At 50.3% G+C, this 22,881-nt stretch overlaps 1 protein-coding gene across 1 annotated transcript in view; it reads right to left on the minus strand.

Moving 5' to 3' along the window:
- The window catches only part of LOC139640301 (agrin-like), a gene marked incomplete at both ends in the record, with an annotated part of 40,966 nt that overhangs the window by 12,811 nt on the left and 5,274 nt on the right, over positions 1 to 22,881 (minus strand). The window contains 10 exons of the mRNA XM_071514486.1: positions 1,300 to 1,728; positions 6,322 to 6,427; positions 6,585 to 6,709; positions 9,244 to 9,387; positions 11,165 to 11,329; positions 11,976 to 12,098; positions 14,590 to 14,695; positions 15,668 to 15,810; positions 21,046 to 21,246; positions 21,843 to 22,040. Of these exons, the coding sequence (XP_071370587.1) occupies positions 1,300 to 1,728; positions 6,322 to 6,427; positions 6,585 to 6,709; positions 9,244 to 9,387; positions 11,165 to 11,329; positions 11,976 to 12,098; positions 14,590 to 14,695; positions 15,668 to 15,810; positions 21,046 to 21,246; positions 21,843 to 22,040 (1,740 nt within the window). The remainder of the gene's footprint in view (positions 1 to 1,299; positions 1,729 to 6,321; positions 6,428 to 6,584; positions 6,710 to 9,243; positions 9,388 to 11,164; positions 11,330 to 11,975; positions 12,099 to 14,589; positions 14,696 to 15,667; positions 15,811 to 21,045; positions 21,247 to 21,842; positions 22,041 to 22,881) is intronic.

Raw genomic sequence — 22,881 nt, forward strand, 5'->3', positions numbered from 1 at the left:
CACACTCAGAAACTGTTAAGTGCACTGAGAATTCAACACACACGCACACACTGACATGAAGAAACACAGATGGGTGCAGACGTCAACATACGTGTGTGTGTGAGCAGATCTCCTGACACACACACGGACGATGTAAAAAACATAAAGCACACCCGGACGTGCTTGAGTGCACATTCATAAACACACACATACACACACACACACACACACACACACACACACACACACACACACACACACACACACACACACACACACACACACAGACAGCCACAAGGCACCGGGTCTCCTTGGCAGATGGGATACATGCTCCTCGCGTCACCGAACACTCTGGTCGGCCTCTGACAAGAGAATAAATCTTGGGGAGAAGAAGAAATGGTCGGGGGGTGGGTGGCGGGGGGGGCAGAGGAGGAGGAAGAGGAGGAGGCGTTGAGGAAGAGCACACTGGGGGCCACGCTGTTCCATCAATCCTATCCCGTTACTGCGAGGGCTGTCAGCCGATAGAAGGGTCATAGAGCTTTGCGGGGGGGGATGGAAAACAACACAAAAAAAAGTGAAAGAAAAAAAGAAAGAAGAAGAGGAAGAGGTCTGATTGAAAAAAGGCTCAGTCCTCCCCCTTATTGTCCAAGCGGAGGGAGGGGGGGGGTTTGGCTGCAGCGGGCTTGTTCCAGTCGGGAGGGCATGTTGGGAATAGATTCGAGACTAGCCATGTGACAAGGTATGTGACCCCCCCCTCCCTCTCTCCCTCCATCCCTCCCTCCCTCCCTCCACCCCTCCCCGTGTCAGCCCGTCAAGTCAAGCTCCAGAGATCACCAGAAGGTGCGGGCCAGCGGTTTCATCTGTGGCACAGAGAGTGTATTTTACAGAGCGCTGGGTTTTTATTTTGCTAGTTGTTGAGAGCGAGAGAGAGGCGCACTGGTGGAATGGAGGGGGGGGGGGGGGGTCACAGAGCGGCGAACCACACAAATAGATTCCTTTCGGCGTAAAATTGAGATATACATCTTACGCATCTGGGAAGGACACTAACAAACAACCTGTCTGTAAAAAGAGAGAGACATATCTTTTATCTGGGCACTTGCTCCCAAACACTTTGCATATGCTCACACTCTACGCTGATGACGCTGCACTTTCCCCATTAAATATCAACAGATGATGGCATGGATGTGTTATGATATAGCAATGCCAAATAATCAGAAACAAAGTCTGTCCAACCTCTCCTTGACAGGAAACAGGACAACCCAACACCCCCCGCCCCACCCAAAGCATTATGGGTAATGATGTGAAAGAGCAGGGATTTACCGACGGGCTCCTCTCCTCCACTGGCCTCTGTCGTGGCACCGCTACCTTCCTGCTCCTCCTCCTCCTCCTCTTCCTCGGCCGGGTCCTCGCCGCTGGGCTCCCCGCTGCCCGACTCCTCGAAGGTGGCGGCGGAGGCCGGCATGAGGGGGCCGCCGCCGCGGGAGGAGGCGGAGGCGGTGGGCCGCGGTGGCTGAGGCTGGGGGTGGGTGGGGTGGTGGTTGTGGTGGCGGGTGGAGGTGGAGGCGAAGGAGGTGGTGGCCGGCGGGGGCCGCTCGGTGGCCGCGGGCTCCGTCTCGGCGGTCCGGGGAGGCGGGATGCCCTCCACCAGGTTGGTGAGCGAGGGTGTGGTGATGGTGACGGCAGCGGCTGGGTTGGGGGTGGTGGTGAAGGGGTTGGGGGTGGGTCGGCCGGCCAGCTCGGAGATGGTTTCTGGTGGAGGGAAGGGGAGGAAGCAAGGAATGGATGAATGAGTAAGCAAAGATGGAAATGTTTGGTTTTGCCTTTACCTAGCTACAGTACAACCCCTGTCTAAAATGCCAATCCAGCCAAAAGTCAATAGAAGTATCATGACAAAGCCATTTCATGATTATTAGAACTTATTTTTAACAATAAAAGCAAAAAGCTCCAAACCCTGATTCTTAACAATGTCATTACAGAATGACACTGCAAAGGAGAGCAGAGAATTGGTATGAACACACACACACACACACACACACACACACACACACACACACACAGGAAGGCTCCCATTTGTAAAACCAACCTCTGATTAAACATCCTGCAATCCATCCTGCAAACCATAAGTAATGAAAGTGCTCCTATCCATATGCAGAACGAATATGGAATATGCCAAGGGATGATATACAGCATTCAGAGTTATACTGTGCATTGGAATATGATACTGCCTACAGATGAGTTATGTGGCCAAGACGGGGTTAAACCACCGCGATCGCACTGTGGTGTCTATGCATCGTGTGTAGTGTATGTGTGTGTGTATGCATACGGCATATGTATTTGTGTGTACAATATTGTGTGTGCGCGTGTGTGCTGTGCCAATGCTTATGAATTATATATCCATATTCAAATGCTGCCCTCCTGTAGCAAAGCTTTAATCACCAACAGCCAGCGCCTCTGGTGATGAATGATTGATAGAAATGGGGCAAAAAAGCAGGCTTTAACTCTGGCTTCAAAGACAGCAGACTGCTGCTTGCAGAGAGCACAAGCATCCGTCAACGCCACCACAACACACTGCTGTCAACAGACACACACACACACAAACACACACACACACACACACACACACAGCAAAACCACTCCAAATGAGAGAGCGAGAGAAAGAGGCTCTCTGCAGAGAGACCATCATTACCGATGCAAAAAGCTCTGGTGCAAAAGGACAAACCGTCTGTGATAAAAGAACGATAAATAGGACAAAAACTCCTAAGGGGGAGAGCGGAGTTGGCAGGGAGATGCTACGTAACTGAGCTCCTCAGATTGTGCCGAGGCAAGCGGGCGTGACAACGCCGCCGTTCTTACTTTACCCACGTCCCCCGAGTACGGATGTGTGTTAGTTTGTGTGGGTGAAATGAATAGATACTGAAGAGAGAAAAAAAAAAAAAACCTATACCGCGGATTTGCGCCTCATTAGAATTCGCCTAACATTATGCGTAGGACTTAATTGCACAGTAATAATCGCCTATTTGATCGGCAATTACGTGCTGAGGTGTGAAATGCGATGCGTTGACGAAGGCCTTCCCCCCCGCCCCCCCACCTGCCCCCACTCCAAAGGCTTAGCAGGAGAGAAGGTAGAAAGCCCAGGGGAGATACAGCATGTCAGCTTAAAGCCCGACAGATATATATATATATAGAGAGAGAGAGAGAGAGAGAGAGAGAGTCGGGGAGTGGAGTGCATGCAGCGGTGATGCTATCGCCAAGAACGGTGGCGTGCGTTGCCTTTCCTCTTGGCTACACCTGTCAGTCAGGTGCCAAGCTTAGCGTCGGGCGGCCTGCACCCTGGGATCTGGGTAATGTGTGTTTGGGGGTGTGTGTGTGTGTGTGTTTGTGTTGAGTGCCGAGCTCGGTGACATGGGGTAAGGAAGAGAAAAAAAAACACATCTGAAGGAGGAAAGAAGGACTGGCGGCACAGTCAGTTCAGCTCATGCTTCCCTTAATCAGGTTTAACACTCCATTAGCCTTTTTCCTCTTTTTTTCTCCCCCCCCCCACCCAGCAGAGCAACGGACAGCAATATCACAGGGTCGAGGGGGGGGGAAGAAAGAAAAAAAACAAAACAATCATTGTCATCTTGGCTTGTCTTGGCTGTGTAGTTATCTTTGAAAGGTGGTTATTAAGATTGTTGGCGGTGTCAGGCGCGCTCAGCGGGGAGGAGGAGGAGGAGGAGGAGGAGGAGGAGGAGGGAGGAATCTGATACGGGAGACGGGGAAAGGAAAAGAGGCAGCGCCGCGGAGCGAGGAGGGAAGGAAGGAAACGACAGGGAGAGAGAGAAGAAGAAGGCCGAGAGAAAAAGAACGCGGGCTAAAAAAAAAAAAACGGGCAAACGGAGGGAGAATATGAGAGTGAATAAATGAGGGAAAAATCGGGAGGAGAGCAAGAGAACCCTGACTAACGCGCAGGCGGAGGGGCTGCCGGTGCCATATGCCGCCGCTCGCTGCCAATTTGCCACAAAACCTACAGGTGATAGCGCCATATGGGAGAAGGCAGGTCATTGCCAACGTTCTGGCCATTCCCCCCCCCCCCCCCCCCCACCCCCCCAGCGCCAGAATCCGCTCGCTCGTCCAAACTTGCCCTCCCCTCCGGCGCTTTGTACAGTAGCTCTTTTTTTCGCTTAGATTTCTCTCAGATCGCGCTTCATCTTTTGCCGAGACGCGGGGGCCGGAGGCGGGGGCGGAGCGACTCCCTCGTGTGGAAGTCTAACTCCGTGACCGCCGCTCTGTCCTTTCGCTACGAGTACGGGTGACATCAGAGTTAGCCGCGAGTCTTCTGACAGAAGCGGAGGCATTTTGAAGGAGCTTCTTCTGCCGGGCTGATTGTGAATTTTTTTCCTTTGCCCCGGCTGTGAGTGCTGGCGCGTGCAGCAGCGGTGTTACTCAGTGAAAGAGTTGCAGCGGATCAAAGATGCCTTCACCGTTACGTTTTGATGTTAGAGGAGATCAATATTCATTCATTTATGTAAGCCCTCTGCATCGCTCTCTTGTCGAACCACGTAGCGGCCGGGCGAGCATTAGCATGCCGCGGCGTCGGGGAGTGCGGCGTGTAAACAGCGGGGAGGGAGAGGGGGCTGCGGCGCGGGGCGACGAGGGGCGGAGGCAGAGCAAATGCTAATTCGCACCCAGCCACACGTGAAATGAGCTCGAGCTCTAAACCCCCGAGCCGGCGGCGGCGGCGGAGCGGCTACCCGCAGAGCGACCGCAGCCCGGGAAAAAAGAAATGAAAAGATCCTCTGTGGCTGTCGGAGGGGCCCGGGCGCTCGCCTGTCTGCCGCTCCCCCGGGGCTTCGACAGAGAAAGGAGTCGCTGCTAGGCGTCTTCCTGCCTTCTGTGCGCGGCAAACGCTAGGTGAGGGATTACACACAACCCACATCTCTATTGCCAGGCAACAGAGGCATGTGGAACTATGTGGGCTTCTCATTTGCTGGTAACCCACGGCACTGAATTTGTAATTACCAGATGTTCAGGGCCTTATCAAAGCCTTTTCAATCTCTGGCTGAGCAAATTTGTGTTTATTTTATATGTACCTGCATCCACTAGTCAACACAGTCCATGCCTCCTATGGGTATGACCTAGTTTTGGCCAGTGAAGAGGGATGAAGAGAGCTCAGTTTCTCTGGAGGCACAACATTCTCTCACCTGATCCGTGCCGGCTAAGCGGCGAGGTGAGCGAACATTTTTCCACCTGAAAATGCGAGGCACCTGGCGGTGGCTCGCGGCCAAGAACGCACAGCTGGCGCGGGCCGCCACCTCCGCTCGCCGGCGGCGTCTCCGCGACCCCCGCCGTGACGCGAGCTGGCAGTCGGCGACGACAACTTCGCCGAACACGAGAGCCGCGGCCTTGGCGCTCGTCCCGGCGCCGCTTACGCCCGATCCGACCGACGTCCATCGACATCTGGGCAGAGGGGCGAGCGCTGTACCTTTCCGCTCGGTACGCATGTAATGTATGTCCCCCGTGACGCTGAGACACTGTTGTGTTGCTGGCAGCTCAAAGCTGTGAAGGGATTGACGCATTTCCCAACGGGGGGGGGGGGTAGGGTTGGGGGTTTGGAGATGAAGCCAAATCCCGACAGAGGGGTGAGAAATCAAAGAGGAGAGTGTCATTACTATCTTGGGGGATTGCGAGGCTCAGGCTCGAGTCAAACCGCGGGGCTCTATCTGCAGGCGAGCATCTGCCAGCCCTTGTTTCACTTCTTAAAATGCTCTCTCTCTCTCTCATTCTCTCACTCTTCTCCGCTGTCACGCACGGTTTTGCTCGCGCTCACGCTGACACCTGGCTGTCCCAGGACCGCGGGGGGGGGGGGGATCAGGGCCTGTGCTGCTCTATGTGCTCATCGGAACGAGCTGGATATTTAATATTTAGACACACTGTGACCACGGAGCTTGAGAAACCGCCGTATTACAAACAAGGAAAAGCTAAAAAAAGAAGACTCAGAAGAGAAGTTGCATACTGACGACTCCTTACATGTGACTGTTATCTTGCTCATCCGTGCATCAGAATGCGTCCTTTGAAATAAAACGCTGGGATTTTGCCTTTTGATCGCAATCGCCGTTATCCCGTGCGTTCCCTTACGCCCGAACACTCAAGCTCAACTTGCTTTCCTTACTCGCGGCGCCTTCGCTTCCAGAGAGACGCAGATAGACGAAGATAGAGACAGAGAGATGGATAGAAAGAAAAACAAGAGGGAGGGATCATTCGAAGCCCGCGGCATTTCTCGTTATCTTTTTTGGCGGGGGGGGGGAGGGCGGCCCCGGCAACGCTTGACGTGTGATGTATGAAGGCTTTTTCGACGGGGCTCACCTGTGCACTGGCCGAAGTGCTGCACCGTGATGTCCTTGTCCTGCCTGCAGGCGATGGTCCTCAGCTGGCACTGGTCGGCGTAGGTCACCCCATCCGAGCCGCACACCTGCTCCGCCGTGACAGAGATGGAGAGGGGAGAGGGAGAGAGAGAGGGGAGATGTGGACACACGTTAACTCCCCGAAGGCCGATATCACACCGTCTTCCAAGCTTCCAAGACTCCGACTCCGATTTCCTGACTGCGAACCGGGCCGGAAGACCCTACCTTGGTCTTGTTCTTCTCATCGCAGTCGGGCGAGGGGCACTCGCAGTGGGCCTGGCCTTGGACCTCCACGCAGGACGCTCCGAAGCTGCACTCTAGCTCGTCGCATGAGGTCGGGGCCTCGGGACCTGCGGGAGAAACGAGCTTTGTCAAGAGCTGTCATCATTTCGTGTTATTATCAGCTCACTGCGGCAGAAAGAGAGCAGAGAAAGCGTGCGTGCGTGCGGTGTGTGTGTGTTCCGGCTGTGCGTCAACTCCACAGCTACCTCTCCCTCGCTCTCCGAAAGGAGCGTTTGAAGTCTTGAAGCCGGCACGGCGGGGGGGGGGGGGGGGCCTACCCGCAACCCCCCGGGCTCCGAGTGTGGGGTCTTTTGCATTGTTACAGCATCACGGAAGGCTTAGAGAAGCCCCCCTCCCAGGCCACCCACCCTTCACTCCTGCTTTCATGTGCTGCCACCCCCTAGACATCATGTCTTTTCATGTGGCGGGGTGCCCCACCGCTGCGCCGGGACTATCGGCTTCATTAAGCACTTGACTTCCAGTCGATACCTGACGCCACGTCTTAATGAAAGAGCAGCGGGCCATCGCGGCGGGAGCTAACCTTTCCTTCAGCTGCCGTTTTTTTTTTTGCACGTGCAATCACTGTGTGTGTGTGTCTTTATTATTCATCTAACCGATCAATAGTCCTTCCACATCGGGGCCCATGGTGTATCAGGGATGGGATGATATATTGAATATATCACGATGTGAGAATACGTATTGTGGGGCAGAAAAATGAATTGCGATATTTCATTCTGCTGTAGTAATCACAAATGAGACGCTTGACCATCACAATTTCACAAGCTCTCCATCCAATAAATTATTTGCGCTTTGTACATAGGCGTAGGAAGCACGCGGGGACAGGGGGGGACATGTCCCCTCCAATATTAAAAGATGATTAAAATGTCCCCCTCAAAAAATAAACCACGACATTGTGTTATTTTGCCTCCGCATTGAAAAATCAACCGCGGGACTTTTATTTTGAAAAGCCTTTGACTTCGTGCAATGTGGAATGAAGCTGAATGAAGTATCTCCTTGTGAAAAAAGTGCGCCACAAGAAATAGACTTGACAGGGCTTCATATAGGTGAGGAGCAGACAGCAGACAAGGCAGCGCTCCAAACTGCAGCCAAAGACAAAGCTGCATAGATCATGTGAAGAGGTGTCACTCTGGCCCTAAATTAAATATCTTGTAATTACGTGTTCTGTTCTGCAAGATTAAAATCATTCCACTGACGTTTTGGCCCGCAAAGGCAGATTGTAAAGAATATAATGGCTTACATTCTGATGCAGGCCTTTGTGGGCAAAACAACAATGGAATGATATTGACTGTGTAGAAAAAATGAATACATTTATATCGTGAGCAGAGTGACGCCTCTTCACTTGATCTGATGGAGCAGAGCAGTCAGCATTAAAACTGTCAATCATAATGAAGAAATTCATGGTAATCAAAGGAATTCTATTTGCCTCAGTGTCCTGTATGCTTGTAAGTATGTAATCTTTCTCTGATATTATTACAGCACTATATTTTCATCTGTGCTGATTTTTAAAATGGCAAGGCAGGTTAGGCCTAGTTGTTTTGCAGCTACACTTAAACTTAATTCTTCACCATATTGGATGGCTTGCATCTTGTCTGAAACGTTTCTTTGCAAGGCTCATTATCCTGCCGTAATGGAACAGGTACTGTGCTGGCTTTTTGTATGTCCTTTATAATGAACATCTTTTCAAGCTAAAGCCAGTCAGTGTTGTAGCAGGGCTTGGAGAAAAAAAACACACTTGGCTCTTCAAAAGGACCAGTGCACCGCAAAAAAATAAATGACTAGAAACCAGATAAGATCAGTGCAGTTAGCTGAAAGGAAAATATAACTACATAAAACACTATAATTCCAAGACGGAAATTATTATTGTTGTTGTATTATTATTAATGGGAAACAGGCGAAACTAGATAGATTGGCTGTAACCAACACATAAAGCCTGATCTGTCACTTAGCACCTGAATCGTTCTTTCTTTATTTTCAGATAGCCTTTTTTAAACGTTACTAGAAATGAGTATTGCAGAGCTGTTTTTTTTTTTTTAATTCTCCTCCTGTGGAGCCAGTAGTCAAATCTGTTCCCCCCAACGGCCAACTGCTTCCTACGCCCATGGCTTTGTAATGACATTTTTAAATTGTTGTTTACATTCTTGAAAGCCAATGCCATCGCTCGAAAGATCTGTGGCTCGGAAATAAACAGAATTCTGCACAGTCACACTTTGTCGTCATTGGTTGTATTGAATCATAAACCCCATATCGCGTATTGAATCGCATTGTGAGATAAACATATCATCCCATCCCTATAGTATATATATATTGAATGCTGTCATTATTAGGCAGGGAGGCACTCTATTTCCTTAAGCCAAGAGTAACAGGCTACATCGGGGAATAGCGCAAAGTGGAGTATGACTTATAGGAGATAAAATATCAGCGGGTGAACACTAGGCATCTCTCCACTTCACTCTTCTCCTAATCAGTATCGATTAACAACTCCTATGGCTGGCCTGCAGCCGATGCCAATAAAGCAGACGGATGAGGAAAAGCAGACAGAGAAACAGAGTGTGTGTGTGTGTGTGTGTGCGCGCGCTCCCACCTTTGTCGCAGCCGCTCATGCCCATCTTGCTGCCGTCTGGACACACGTTGCACTTCATGCCCTTCACCCCCGTCTTGCAGGAGCACAGGCCCGACATCTGCTCGCAGTCGTCCCGCACCGAGCCGACCGCGTCGCAGTTACACGCTGCCCGAGGGGGTGGGGGGGTGGGGGGGATGGGTAGTAGAGAGAGAGAGAGAGAGAGAGAGAGAGAGAGAGGGGTGATGAGTGACAGGAAGGAGGGTAAATAATTTTCTCGGCGTACGGGGTGAATTACGACACGAGTCGGAGGCGGCCTTAGCCTCCGACCCCTTGTTTGATGTACATCGAGGGTTGGGAACAGTTCAGCGCAAGGCCAGCCAGGAGGAGGAGGAGGAGGAGGGGGGAGGAGGAGGAGGAGGGAGGAGGGAGAGGGTGTGATGAGGTGCTGAGGAGGCAGCAGACACTCAAGAAAACAGCCCCCGGGGGAAGGACATATCAACCCCATCATGCTCCTGGAATCAATGTGTTTTTTTTTTTTCCCCCTCTCCCTCTCCCGCTGAACTTTATATTGGCGTGCGGCGCGCTGTTTGCTTGTCTGTGGGTAAACCTTGTTAAGTTCAGGGCCACGGGGTGAAGCACCTGCAGGCGTCCCGCTGTTGACTGAAAAATGCTCGGCCGATTCCGGGGGGGGGGGGGGGGGGGAGCGGCGCCGAGCGGGCCGGTCACCATATTGCATTACAGCACCGCAAACAGGGGGGCCGCGACCCCGCTGCTCCGCCGGAATACAAATGGATGAGGCTGTGCTTATTCCATGTGGGTTTTTGACAGGAATGTGGGACATAATAGGCGCTTCAGTCCTGTCAAAAACAAACTTTTTTTTTTTGGCATCAAATACCTATGCTATGTTCAGTAAATAGAGCTGGTTTACTTTGGACTGTCTACAGTGGCTTTGTGTTTGCCAACCTCAAAAACAAGCACATTTAAACTAAAAAAACACAAGCAGTGTCGGGCGGTAATGCATAACTCGGCAACATATTACATCACCATATAGGGCTGGGTGATAATGAAGATAAATGAATAGATAATTTATCATCTTTCAGTGGAATCATATGGTGATGATATAGTGATTTTGGCATATTGACACAATTCTGCTGCCTAAACTGATGATAACAAGCAAATTTTATTGAAAAATTTGGAATATTATTTGAAAATTTCAGTTTTGCTTGACATTACACCTAACATTACCATTCAGTTCAATGGGATGAACATTAATTTGATTGTTTAACATGAGATTTTGCATATCGTGATATACAGTACTGTGCAAAAGTCTTCGGCACCCTAGATTTCTTATATAAATTTCTTAGAAGTCTTAGATATTTATTTGTTTTCTGCATTAGTGTGTTGGTAGACTGCTGTTTATTGTAAATTTTTGATATTCAGAAACTTTTCACTTCATTAGTTTTGAAAGCATCTTCGCTTTATGGATATCTTTGACATATGCCTCAGACTTTTGCACAGTACTGTATATCGATATCGACAAATATCCTTATTGTGACACCGATTCCAACCATACTGCCCGGCCCTAATATGTAATACATATTACTTTTCCCAGTAATGGGTAGTGTAACATATTACATTTCAATTTCAATAATATTACAGCTTATTGTCGCCCCCTCTTAATATCAGATTGAAGTTGAATTATCCAAAAAGATGACTTGTTTTCCTCATACTTAGCAGTAGTCCTCCCACAAAAAGTTAGTCGAGATGAGAAACGGAAGAAAAGTTTACTCTTTACTCTTCTCTCTGGGTTACTTTGATTTTACCGAGCTGAAAGGATGACAAGAACATCGGAAATCAATGCCGCTCGGTTTGTTGATCAATCGCAGGGAGAAGTGAAGCTGAGTAAACCTGATTTTTTTGAATTTCCATATCGGCTTCTTACGTGTGCAGCCGCTGGTGTTCTCCGTCACGATGCCGCGGAAGTTCCAGAAGCCCGGCTCGCAGCGGTCGCACTTCTGGCCCCCGACCCCGGGCTTACAGGAGCACTGACCGGTGGCCGGGTCACACGTCCCTTTATAGGAGCCGTACGCATTGCACTGACAGGTACCTGAGGAGGAGGAGGAGGGGGGGGAAGGACATCAGAAGTTCAGAGATCAGAGTTTTGACTTACAAGTGCTGGAGATGCTAGACTCACCTGCCAATTAAACTGACTTCTATTCTAATTCCGATTCTAAGATGCAGAGCTTTACTCAGTGACGTAATGGTAAATCGCATCATGAGGCAAAGCAACCAATTATATTTTCAGAAAACCACCAATTCATACTTTCTCTATAGTCATGCACACTCCATTCTGCCAATAAAAAGAAAACGCTGATACACCGAGGCTGAGGTGTTTCTCCTTCACCTCGTCCCTGAATAGATTTATTTCCACGTCTACATTTTCTCCATCCATACTTCCCCCGTCTCCTATATGAGCCATATGCAGAATTCCCCCCCCCCCCCCCTCGTCAGCATGCTATCATTAGTCAAGATCGTCAGATGAGTGGATTTCTTTCTGTAGATGTGGCACGACATTATCATAATTATTCCTTTGGACTGAGATGAAACTCAGCGCTGTAATTGCCGTCAAGGACAATAAAGCCCCCCATATGCTGAAAAGCTGTGATATTATCTACCTTTTTTTTTTCTTTTTTTTTTTTGAGTGCATACTGTATAACAAAGTTGGGGGTCGGGGGGGTCGGGGGTCGACTTACTGGGGCACCCGGCCAGTCCCACGCCCAGGGCCGCCGTCTCGTTGTCGGTGCAGCAGCCGTACACGGACAGGCTGCAGTGCCGCGGCGCCGTCAGCTCGGGCGGAGGAGACGTGGCCGCAATCGCTGATGGGAGTGGAGAGAGAGAGAGAGAGAGAGAGAGAGAGAAGAACACCAGCGTTTTGAGTGATTACGTGAGCGGGAAATAATAAAAAAAAGGGAATTAGACGACACAATCTCTGAGCAAAAACGCAACTTTTTTTTTTTTTTTTTCCCGCCAACAATGAGATCGGCTCGAGGGGGGGGCAGGGGAGGTGGAGAGGCTTGAGCGAGTCGGGGCTTCGAGATAACAATTCTATTTGCCTGCTCCCCCCCCCCCCCCCCACAATGACTCAAAATCAGGCAGGGAAATGATGCTATTACCTCCCTAGTGGAAAACAAACAATGGCGGCAAGTGTGCGGCGGCTGACATTTACCGCCTACTAGGAGGCATGTTCTCTTCATTTGTTCTTGTCTAATATTGCGGAATTGCGTCGCCTGCCCTACAACCTCTGAGAAAAAAAAAAAAAAAAAACAGAAGAGAAGAAAACAAAAAAACCCCACACACACAGAAACCGCTCGCTGCATAATGTGACGGCGTGCCGAGTCGCTTTTTTTTTTTTTTTTTTTTTTCGAAAATTAGGGTTGACATCTCTGAATGGGGGAAGTATATTCAACACAATAGAAAAAAAAAAACCAAATGTGTTCCCAAAAAAAAAAGCCTGGCACTTCTCCAGAAAGTGGAAGAGAAAAAAAAAAGAAAATACAGTGGAGGAGGGGGGGGGGGGGGGGGGGGTTTGTTTAGCGGGCCGAGGCAAAGATATCATCGTTCAACTTCTCTCCCGGCTTTTTTGTCGGGGGGGCAAAGAGCAAAAGCTGAAATCTCTCCCTCTTTTTTTTCTGCCTCTCTATCCCCCCCCCCCCCCCCCACCTCCTCCTCCTCTCGATCTCTTTTTTCTCGCGTTGCTCGTTTTGGAGTTTGGAGGCTGCGGATATACAAGGGAGGGCCATAAATCACCGCCGCTACTGGTGTGGATATGAGCCGCGGCCTAATGTTGATGACTCGGCTCGCTCTTTTTTTTTTTCCCCCCCAGTGCTCCCCCCACCCCCCACCCCCGACTCCAGAGATGGGCTTTTGGACACAGTTCATTTAACTTGCCACTTTCCACCGCTCCCCGTTCAGCTATCTGTACTGAGCCTATTAGGACGAGGAGAACTTTTAATTTCATATGTTCTTCTCTCCCCCTTCAAGGGTTTTTTCCTCTTCAGTGGCCATTGTCCGGTACAATGCGGCTCGCTCTGACGTGCGATATTACTCCTCACATTTTCAAGGTCCGCCGCTTGCCGTTTCTCTGAGTGCAGCCGGGCTTTTATATTCCTGCGGAGGAGTGTGTGTTTGTGGAGTATTAAAAAAAAAACAAAAAAAAAACAAAACAAAACAAAAAAAACACGCTTCTCGGAATGGAATCGCTGACCCAGATTTCAGATTGCAGACGGCTGTAAAAATAAAAAGATGGCTTGAAATTCAAACTTGTCACAAGTGCATGTAGCAGACAAGACAGCCTTTACACCACAATGCAAGAGCCGCCCCGTGTTTGCTTAAGTTTTAAGGAGCTGAGGTCAAATGAAGTTTTCCCCTTTCAGAGCTAACGCGGAGGGCAAATGAAATTCCCAAAGATCGGAGTTTTTTTTTTTTTTTTTCACCAGCCAATCGGAGAGGAGAGCCCAGAGCTGTCGTACCCATAGAGGACTCTTCAAAAAAAAAAAAAGGATTGATTATCCATGGATGGTGGATGGAAGCGTGACAGTCAGTGCCCAAGGAGGCCGGCTTAGGAAGGAGGGAGAATCGGCGGGGCGCTCCACTCTTTCTCGCCCTCTCCTTTTACTCTCTCCGTCCTCTCTTTTTCGGGAAGCTGCGGGGGGAGGAGGGGGGGGGGAATCAAACAGGCCGGAATGATCACACGGAATCCCTTATGCGCCTTTCGCGCCGCGCTCCCTGGCCCCCCTGCGCCAAAAGCTCTTCGTTTAAACAGGGGGCCGCGAAGACGAGGAAAAAGCGGCTAGCCCTCCGCCAGCGAGAGAGAGAGAGAGAGAGAGAGAGAGAGGCTTTCGTATCGAAGCGATTGAGAAAGCGAGCTGGCCACCGGAAGGTCATCGGGCTCGCAAATCGCCGGGCTGGCTGGGCAAGTCTGGGCAGGAAAAGTGAATCATCGCTCACTCTATACATGCCATCCCTGTGCCCTTGAGGAAGAGTCTTAGCCGCTTGGCGCTCGCCGGGGCCAGCTCGAGAGGATTGGTCAGCTTCCAGGTACCAATTCAGAACGGTGTGAGTGCTGCTGAGAAGCTGCAGTCAACATTCCTCGGGCAAGCAATGTTTAAATATCATCTCTCAACCATATTTAACCTTGACCTGGTTCCGGCTCTTTGTTTATGGCTGAGACACCAGCAGCGCCGTCAGAATAACAACTACGGTTTATTACTATTCCATCAATGGATGAAATGAGTGGAGGAATGGGATGTGAATGGCAATGTCTCCTACGGCGACCTTAACACCGGCGTACCCGACTCGTGTACCGACCTGGGCAGGGTCCCTGATTCTGGATCAGCAAGTACTCCTGTTTCTCACATCTGGCCTTCTTCAGCTCACACTCGTTGCTGTAGGTTCGCCCGTCTGAACCGCACACCTGGGAATGAATCATAAAGGTTAACAAAAAGTATTGGTATGAGGTTAAAGCTATGTTCAATAGTGGCAGCAATGTGGGTAACACTTTACATCCAGTGTTCATGAACTGATGTCAACTAATGCATTTATTAACATGATTGTTATACATGTTACATGTTTGTTAATGTTAACTAATGTGTTTACTAACATGAATTAAGCATGAACGTAACATTAACAAAGATGACTCGATATTAAATAAACAATAAACAACTGCATTAATTAATGTGGTTATACATGTTTGTTAATAATATTAACTAATGTGTTTACTAACTAATTAAGCATGAACAGTGACATTAACAAAGACAAGTTCATAATAAACAATAAACAGCTGTATTAAGTCAGGGATTCTCAACCTTTTTCATATCAAGGACCCCCATTTGATACCATTTTGTCTCTCTGACCCAAATCTGAGAATATTTTTACTGTCAGATATGATTTTGTCCAGAATTCCATGACTATCTGTATTGTAGGTAGAGAGGTAACAGTGAAACTATGATCAAAACAGTCATTCTTCTACATTCTATAATTGTGTTAACTTAAATGACATAATGCTGAAGTTGAATGATTCTTCAATTTGCATGGGGACCCCCTGGAACCCCCTCAAGGACCCCCGGTGGTCCCCTGGACCCCACGTTGAGAACCACTGTATTAAGTAATGTTATTACATGTTTGTTGATGCCAATGTGAAACCCTAACTCTAACTCTTCATGTATTACTTCTTGTTGTTATTCATGTTTAATTCATGTTAGCAAATGCATTAGTTAACATTAGTTAAGGAACACTTGTGATACCGCAGTGGGTGTCTGGTTTTACATAAAGATCCCATTAGAAGAAAACTGCAGTGTTTTTGCCAAAGGAATCTAAACACTGAGGTGAACAGATCTGCTATGGAGGTGCTTGCCAAGAGCCGGTTAGAGGAGGCGGACGTCCGTACCGAGTTCAGAGGCACGTTCTGGCAGCTGAAGTCACAGACGCACCGGTCGTCCTCGGTGTCCTCGTCCCACGAGCCTCCGAACGTCCGACACCGGTCCTGTTCGCAGCTCTCCACCCCGGAGCCCGACCCGCCCGAGCCGCAGTCTGCACCGACAACACCGACACACAACAGAATCAGTGTTTGAACACGGATACACGAGCAGCGGATACTTCACCGTCTCTCATAAAGTTATAAGGCTTCATCTCCGCTGTTTAGACATTCAGAGCGTCACAGAGTTTGGGGTATAATTGAAATTTCAGTCACGCTGGAGACTGAACCAAAGGCACCGCTGGAAGTACAAGATAATGACCAACCATAGCGACGACCAGAGATTGACTAAATAAATTAGACGCAACAACTCCGCACCGCCAGCGAGGCATCCTTTTCATTTCAATTAAATCGGAGGGGAGAAAAAAAAGGGGAGGGAAATATTAACTCCGGCCTCCCAGTGGGGGGGAATCGGTGGGAAGGCCCGTTTTATGGGTGCCGGCTTCCTGATATGAGAATGCCACTAATTGCAAAGCGCTCTGTAAATTCCAATTACCTCCCGGGACTTTTGGGGAAAGTAGTTCCGGCGACTCTTTATCGGTGACCCTGGAATGGCTTTGATTTGTTTGAAAGTGCACTTGGGCTGGATCGAAGCGAGAGCCGACCTCGTGAAAACAGCTCCATGTGGAGAGGTAGCGAGGGCAAGCGGAGACCTATAATCACCGTCAAGGATTTGCGGGTTCACAAAACTGTTATTGTTGCTGATTTGTTGTGCTGTTGTACGAAAAAGAAATCAAACTTTAGGACACGGCGATGAATCTAGACTGATCTAGACGGATTGTTCGGAGTTTCGTTTAGCGCAAACAAAACGGGGGGCCGCCGCAGGGTTCAGGCGAAGAGGAGGGGGAGGATCCCGCGTTTGAAGTCGCAAAAAAAAAAAAAAAAAAAAAAGATTTCACCCGCGGCGGCCTCCCGAAATCAGGTGAACGCGTGTGAGGAGGGGAGGGAGCGAGGAAGACGGAGAGAGAATGAAAGACAAGAGGGAGGCAAAAAAAAAAGTTCATTTGAAACAGAAAAAGAAAATCCAGTCCGACTAAAAGCTCCCGGCTCAACTGGTATAACAACAACCAAAAAAAAACAAAAAAAAAACACAGGGAGTCAAGGTGTGTTTTTCCCCCTGCCGCCTTTTAGGCTCGTTCAGCTCAGCTTCATCCGTATTGATGGGCCTCCGTTACGCAACCCCTGCTGGGCCTAATGGGGGAATCAATGGCGGAGTGGTGGAAGTGCCACTTAGCATAACCCATCTCCTTAAAGCGGATTATGGAGCAGGTCACAGTGCGGGGGGGGTGGGGGGTGGAGTGGCGAGGGGGTCCGGCCCCCCGCTCTTTGATATTGGGTCATGAGCGATGGGCTTTGACGGCTCCGAGCGGTCGATACAGTGGAAGGGCATCGGGCTTCATTAGGAGTGAGCGCGAGAGTCCCGCTCCCGGCTACGGACAAACCCCCCCCCCCCCCCCCCCTCCCCCACACACAAACATCACAACTGGTTAAGGACTCGCTCTGTCTCCGTTTCACTCCGGCTGAACCTCTGACCCCTCCTACTCCTTTCGGCTCGGATTTTGCTTCTTTTATTACAAGGTGTCCGCTTTCGGCCCGTCCTCAATAACGGGGGGGCCGTAAAGAGGGCTAACCCTTTTTTCGCCGGCTGACCGCAGATCAGCGAGAAGGCTAATAAGACGCACGAGAAAGGGGAAACATGGCAGCAGCCGATTCATATTCCGCTCAGGCCCCCCCCCCTGGCCGAGGCAAGATAAATAAATAAAAGAGGTAAGACATTAGAAATGGAATAAATAAAAGTGAAGGACGAAGGGGGGTCCTAATTAGCTGCTGCTCTTTGATGTGCCCCGCCACCCGCGCCGCCTATGAACCTTTCAATTAGCACATCCCCAGCTAAGACGGCCGCATCAGCTATTCTGTCCGCTCCTTTTTTTTTTTTTTTTTTTTTTTTCGCTCAATCATGTCCCCTCTAGTCTATTTAGCCAAGGGAGCTCCATTAAGAAGACGGCGGAGAGAGGAGAGAAAAGAAAGGAACGACGTCCGAGAAAGGATAGGAGGAAAAAAAAAAAAAAACACACCCCAGATTACGAGCCGTTTTGACAAGGGGAAATAATGGAGGGAGTAACGGAAGAGAGACGCTATTGTCTAAAGAATGAGACGTGTCCCGGAAGAAAAGAGGAGAGAATGGATGAAGAGAGAGTAAGAGAAGATAATAGAGGAGAGAGAGTGGAACGTGCTGAAGGTGCAGCCCGGTGCGGAAGATGGCGGATCAAGCGGCTTCGCGTTGTGGATGTCGGTTCTCCTGGATCAGCCAATAACATCTTGATCCCTCTGATAACATGACCTGTAACAGTGGCCTTTTTTGGTGGGGGGGTGGGAAGATGCGACGGCGGGGGGGGCCTCTTTCCTGTTTGTTTTCGCTCTATTTATCAGCCCCCTTCAGACGGGGCCCGCTCTCGACGGAATGTGACAGGCACGTTAGTCCAAATAAACTCCCCCCCCCCACCCCCGCGAGATAAAGAAGGATGGAACGTCATGCCCGGCGGGTGGGGGCGGTGGAGGGGAAGAGGAAGAGGAGGGACGGGGCAGAAGAAGAGGACGAAATTTTGCGAAGCGCCGGCGGAGGGATACGAGCGCCGTGACGAATGGGGAGGCGGCGAAGGGGAAAAAAAAAACCCTGCTGATCTCGGTTTGATGAGCTCTCCCCCCCCCCCCCCCAACCCGGCCCACCCACTTTCCCCTCTCTCTCTTCCGATCTTCGTGATGGGAACGGGGCGGGCGGGAGGAGGGGGGGGAGCTCGGGCCGCGCATCGCCGCGTGATCCCGGACTCATAATCCTGTTTATTAAATGTGTATTCAATTAAAAAAGGGCCGGAGCCCCGCCCGCCCCCCCCCCCCCTAGGTGATGCACTGCTCTCAGTTGCCACTTTGTCAGTGTCGGGGAAGGAAAAAAAAAAAAGAAAAAAAAAAAAGAAGGGAGCTGAGGCCAGGCCTGCCCGAGTGTGAAATTAAACAGGTGATAAATTTCCCTGTACGGCCAACGGTGGGAACACTGTCATTTTTCATTACCGCTAAATAAAAGGCGGGAGAAAACAACTTCCATTTTTACGCTCGGCGCCCCTCCCTCCCCCCGCCCCCCACCCCCCCCCGGCAAGACTAATGAGTATGGTTTTTAAGTCGGGCCTACATAAACGAATAAATCACTCGTTCAGCTCCTCTCTCCGGGCTTATCTTAGGTATGAGGTATGGAGTTGGGGGACTGTAGGCCTCGGTGATATAGAGCTTCGCCACCGTCTGTGATAGAGCCAGAAAATACAGTGGGCTCGGTCTTATGTGTCGTGACAGATTGCTGTATTACACAATATAAACTACAACTTTTGCCAAAAGCCCCAGGATCAAAACATCATATCCTACCATCCATCCATTAAAGGCGCAGGGGAATATATCAACACAGAAAGCCCCTCTTATCTCTTAAGCTAAAGAGAAGTGATTTGCAGCCAAAGCCAGATATTTTAGGGGGTGTGGGGGGGGGAGGGAGGGGGCAGCAACTCGGTCCCCGATCTTTTCCACAATCACGGCGGACTCCCCCTGCGGAGGGTTCCGGGTCACATTTGCGGAAGGGCGCTGAAAAGAACGGGGACAGGGCCCGCGGAAAAAGAGAAAAAAAGAAAAAGAAAGAAAGAAAGAAGACAGAACGAGCGGTCGCCCCTAGGGTGAAATTTATCGATTGCAGACGATCCCCATCTCCGCCCCTATCTGCGAAAGCGGTGGCCGCTCCATTGTCGGGCGAGGCAAACAATTTTTGATGGAGAAGAGTGCAAAACGGAGAGAGAGAGAGACGTGAGTGGGTGGGAATGGGAGGGAGCGGCGGCGGGGGGGGGGGGAGAGAGAGGGGAGAGGAGAAGAAAAAAAAAAAAAAACGCTTCTATTGTGTAAGCCTGATGGCTTTCTCTGAATCAAAATGAGCAAGTGATGGGAAAAAAAAAAAAAGGGGGGATGTTGAGAGATGGCGAGCGAGCGAGAGAGAGAGAGAGAAAGAGAGAGAGAGAGAGAACAAAATAGAAAAACTAAGCCATCAGGCACCACAAGCAAAGCGATGCCCTTGGGGAGGTGGAGAAGAGCATCTTTGCCGGCTGCCAGACAACGAACAGACAACGGGGGACAGCGTGTGTGGATGAGTGCGTGGGCGTGTGTGTGTGTGTGTGTGTGCGTGTGTGTGTGTGTGTGTGTGTGTGTGTGTGTGTGTGTGTGTGTGTGTGTGTGTGTGTGCGTGTGTGCGTTTCTGCGAGTCTGTATCGCGGGCGTACACAGTTTCACATTTCTTCATGCTCCACATACAAAAAAAAAAGGTCACTCGTCTCAGTCAATGAAATGATGTTAAATCGTCCACGAGAGGCTTCGGCGGTGCAATTCACCTCGCAGGCCCAGGGCCAAAGCGGTAGACAACGGCGGAGAGAGAGAGAGAGAGAGAGAGAAAGAGAAAGAGGGGAAGAAAAAAAATGAATGAAACACCCCCTCGGCTAGCAATCAAAATGGCAGCGGAGTCTTCTCGCGTCGATCTGCTCCCGTCTTCCGTCTACCCCCCCTCGTTCGCTCTCTCCCCCGACCATCCCTCCTGCTGGCAGGTGTAATCTGCTCGCCTTCGCACCTTGTCAGAGGATGACTACGGTCGGGCGGGGGGGTGGGGGGGGGTGGTGGTGGGGGGGGGATTGGCCCCGCCGCCGCCGCCGCCGCCGTCTGCATGACAACCGGAGGACGGAGAGAGTTCCGCTCTCCCCGGGACGGAAGAGTCTGTCGGGGCGTCTGATCGAGGCCGCGATTTGCGTGTCGAATTAGCTCTCTTTTATTCGAAATGTGAGGGGGGAAAAAAAAGTGTAGAAATCAGGGGGCGCACACTTGAAAGCATAATTGGATTTCAGAGTATTTCATAAAATGTACAGCTGACCTGCGCTTAATCACCCCCGGAACTCAAAGGTTCTGTTGCTGTAAGTGGTAACGAAAGAGGTTTTGATTGACAGCCATAGAGATATAACAGTGTGTTATGTATAGGTAAGTGTTATATCTCTATGTAGACAGCACTGTGTGATGTATGTGTGACATTCAGTTTATCCATCCCATGTTAGCCTCATCTGAGCCTGTGCAAAACAGGATTTTCCGAAGCAGGCGTAGGCAGCCATTATGAAAATTCACAGCCGACTGAATACCGTGCGGCAGGTCAATTGGTAAAGATAATTACACCATTTCGATGGCCGATTGGTTAACATAATTACACCGTTTCAAAGTCAATTTCCTACCCTCGTCGCAGCCGCCGGGCTTCGCCGCCTCGATTTTCCTCTTGAAGACGCAGGAGGCCCGGCGGAGCTCGCACTCGTTGGCGTAGGTGTTGCCGTCGCCGCCGCACACCGGCCGGGCGGCCTGGCCCGCGCACGCCGGGCACTCGCACCTGCCCTGGACGCAGCGGGACCCCCAGGCGCAGACGGCGCTGCCGCACGTCGCTGCGGGGGGGGGGAAAGAGAGAGAAAAAGCAGAGGGGACGGGTCAGGGGTGGGTCAATGAGGAAGAAAAAAAAAAGGAATATTCGTGAACATGTCATTAAGATGCGTCTTGTATCTGGATTTATGGCTGGGTATGATTTTGCAGGATTACATTTACACCCGGCATTTCAATGCATCTCGGGTATACAGTACATGCTGGATTTCTTTTTCCTTCGCCAAAACACGTACTGCCATGCACGTCACTTGCTCTTACCGTTTATGTCCTTTTAAACTGACAGTTAACACATTGCTTTACTTGTTCCCCATCCATGAGTATTACTGACAATCCATTCTTGACAGCTATGTTACAGTCTGAACAGCCCGCCTGCAGTTGTGTCTATATTTATTTCTGCTGCTGTGGTTGCTATATGTGGATCGGAGACACATTGTACTTTGTTGTTAATGTGATAGGACGACTTGGGTTGCATCGACATGGATCTTCGCTTTGTCCAAACTCGATCCGATCACAGAGGATTCACATTAGTGCCAGACGTAAAGGGGGTCACGGGTATTCATCAGATATTCATACGACACACATAAAGGCATGCGATACTTACTGCACTCCCCCTGGCTGACCACGCGCAGGTCCATCTGCTCTTTGCAGGCTCGCACGTGCAGCTCGCACTCGCTGTCGTAGGTGGTGCCGTCGCTGCCGCACACGGGCTGGTGGGACTCCACGCACTCCGACGGACACACGCACAGGCCGGTCTGGGCGTCGCAGATCGCCCCGAAAGAGCAGTTGGCGCACGCCTCGTCTGGACGGAGACACGTGAGTAAGGCATAGGCGTCAGTGTGTGTGTGTGTGTATCAGCTGTTTTCCCATTAACTTCGATGGCTGAGAGAGTCGCGCTGCCTTCAGGTGCGCTTTGTGAGCTCTTACTTCCGACTTTGGAAGTTGTTGTTTGTTGGAAGTCGAGCAGCACAGTGCTACTTTGTGCAACAGCGGCAAAATGACAAGGTGAAAATGCACATCAGGCAAGTATTTATTACCTCAATGTTGTTGTATACATGATATTTATCACCAATTGTTGACATGGCTTCCATTCTACCTGCCTCCTTAAAGTCAGATCTAACTCTACTCACACTTTCCCAATCGTTTTTTCCACTTTGTCGGGTCGTCTATGTAGGCTCCACTTGTAATTATGCTATTTTTGACAGCATCAGGCAGATGATATCCGTAGTTTGTCTGCTAAGCTCTCCTCCAAAAGGCCGCGCCGAGACACCCAGATGGCCTAGAAAGCTTCAGAGACTTTACTTATTAGCTCGAGCGTTCGGTTGGACCATCTACAGTGGGAACGCTCCTTGTGGATTTGCCTGCTCCTAGAGGCGGTGTTTTCCCTCAGTCCGTCTCGAAGCAGCCCCCGCAGGATCGGACAATTCCAGGATTCGTTTCACGCCGGGGGCCGGAAAATAAAAGGAGCCGGCAAACGTGATCCCTGCTAGAGCGAGGGCTCGGCGCCTCCCTCTTCAACAGCAATTACACCTGGAGGATTGCATTAGCATTAGCGCAGCCTGCTATCACATTCAATTAGCGGCGGCCTAATAACAGCTGCTGATTTAGCTCTAATTGAGAGAGGCGAGGCCGGCCTCTGGAAC

The sequence above is a fragment of the Centroberyx affinis genome, unplaced genomic scaffold, assembly GCF_046629955.1.
Source record: "Centroberyx affinis isolate AG114_WGS23_722 - 3 ecotype Tasmania unplaced genomic scaffold, CSIRO-AGI_Caff_v1 ptg008960l_1, whole genome shotgun sequence".
Lineage (NCBI taxonomy): Eukaryota > Metazoa > Chordata > Actinopteri > Beryciformes > Berycidae > Centroberyx > Centroberyx affinis.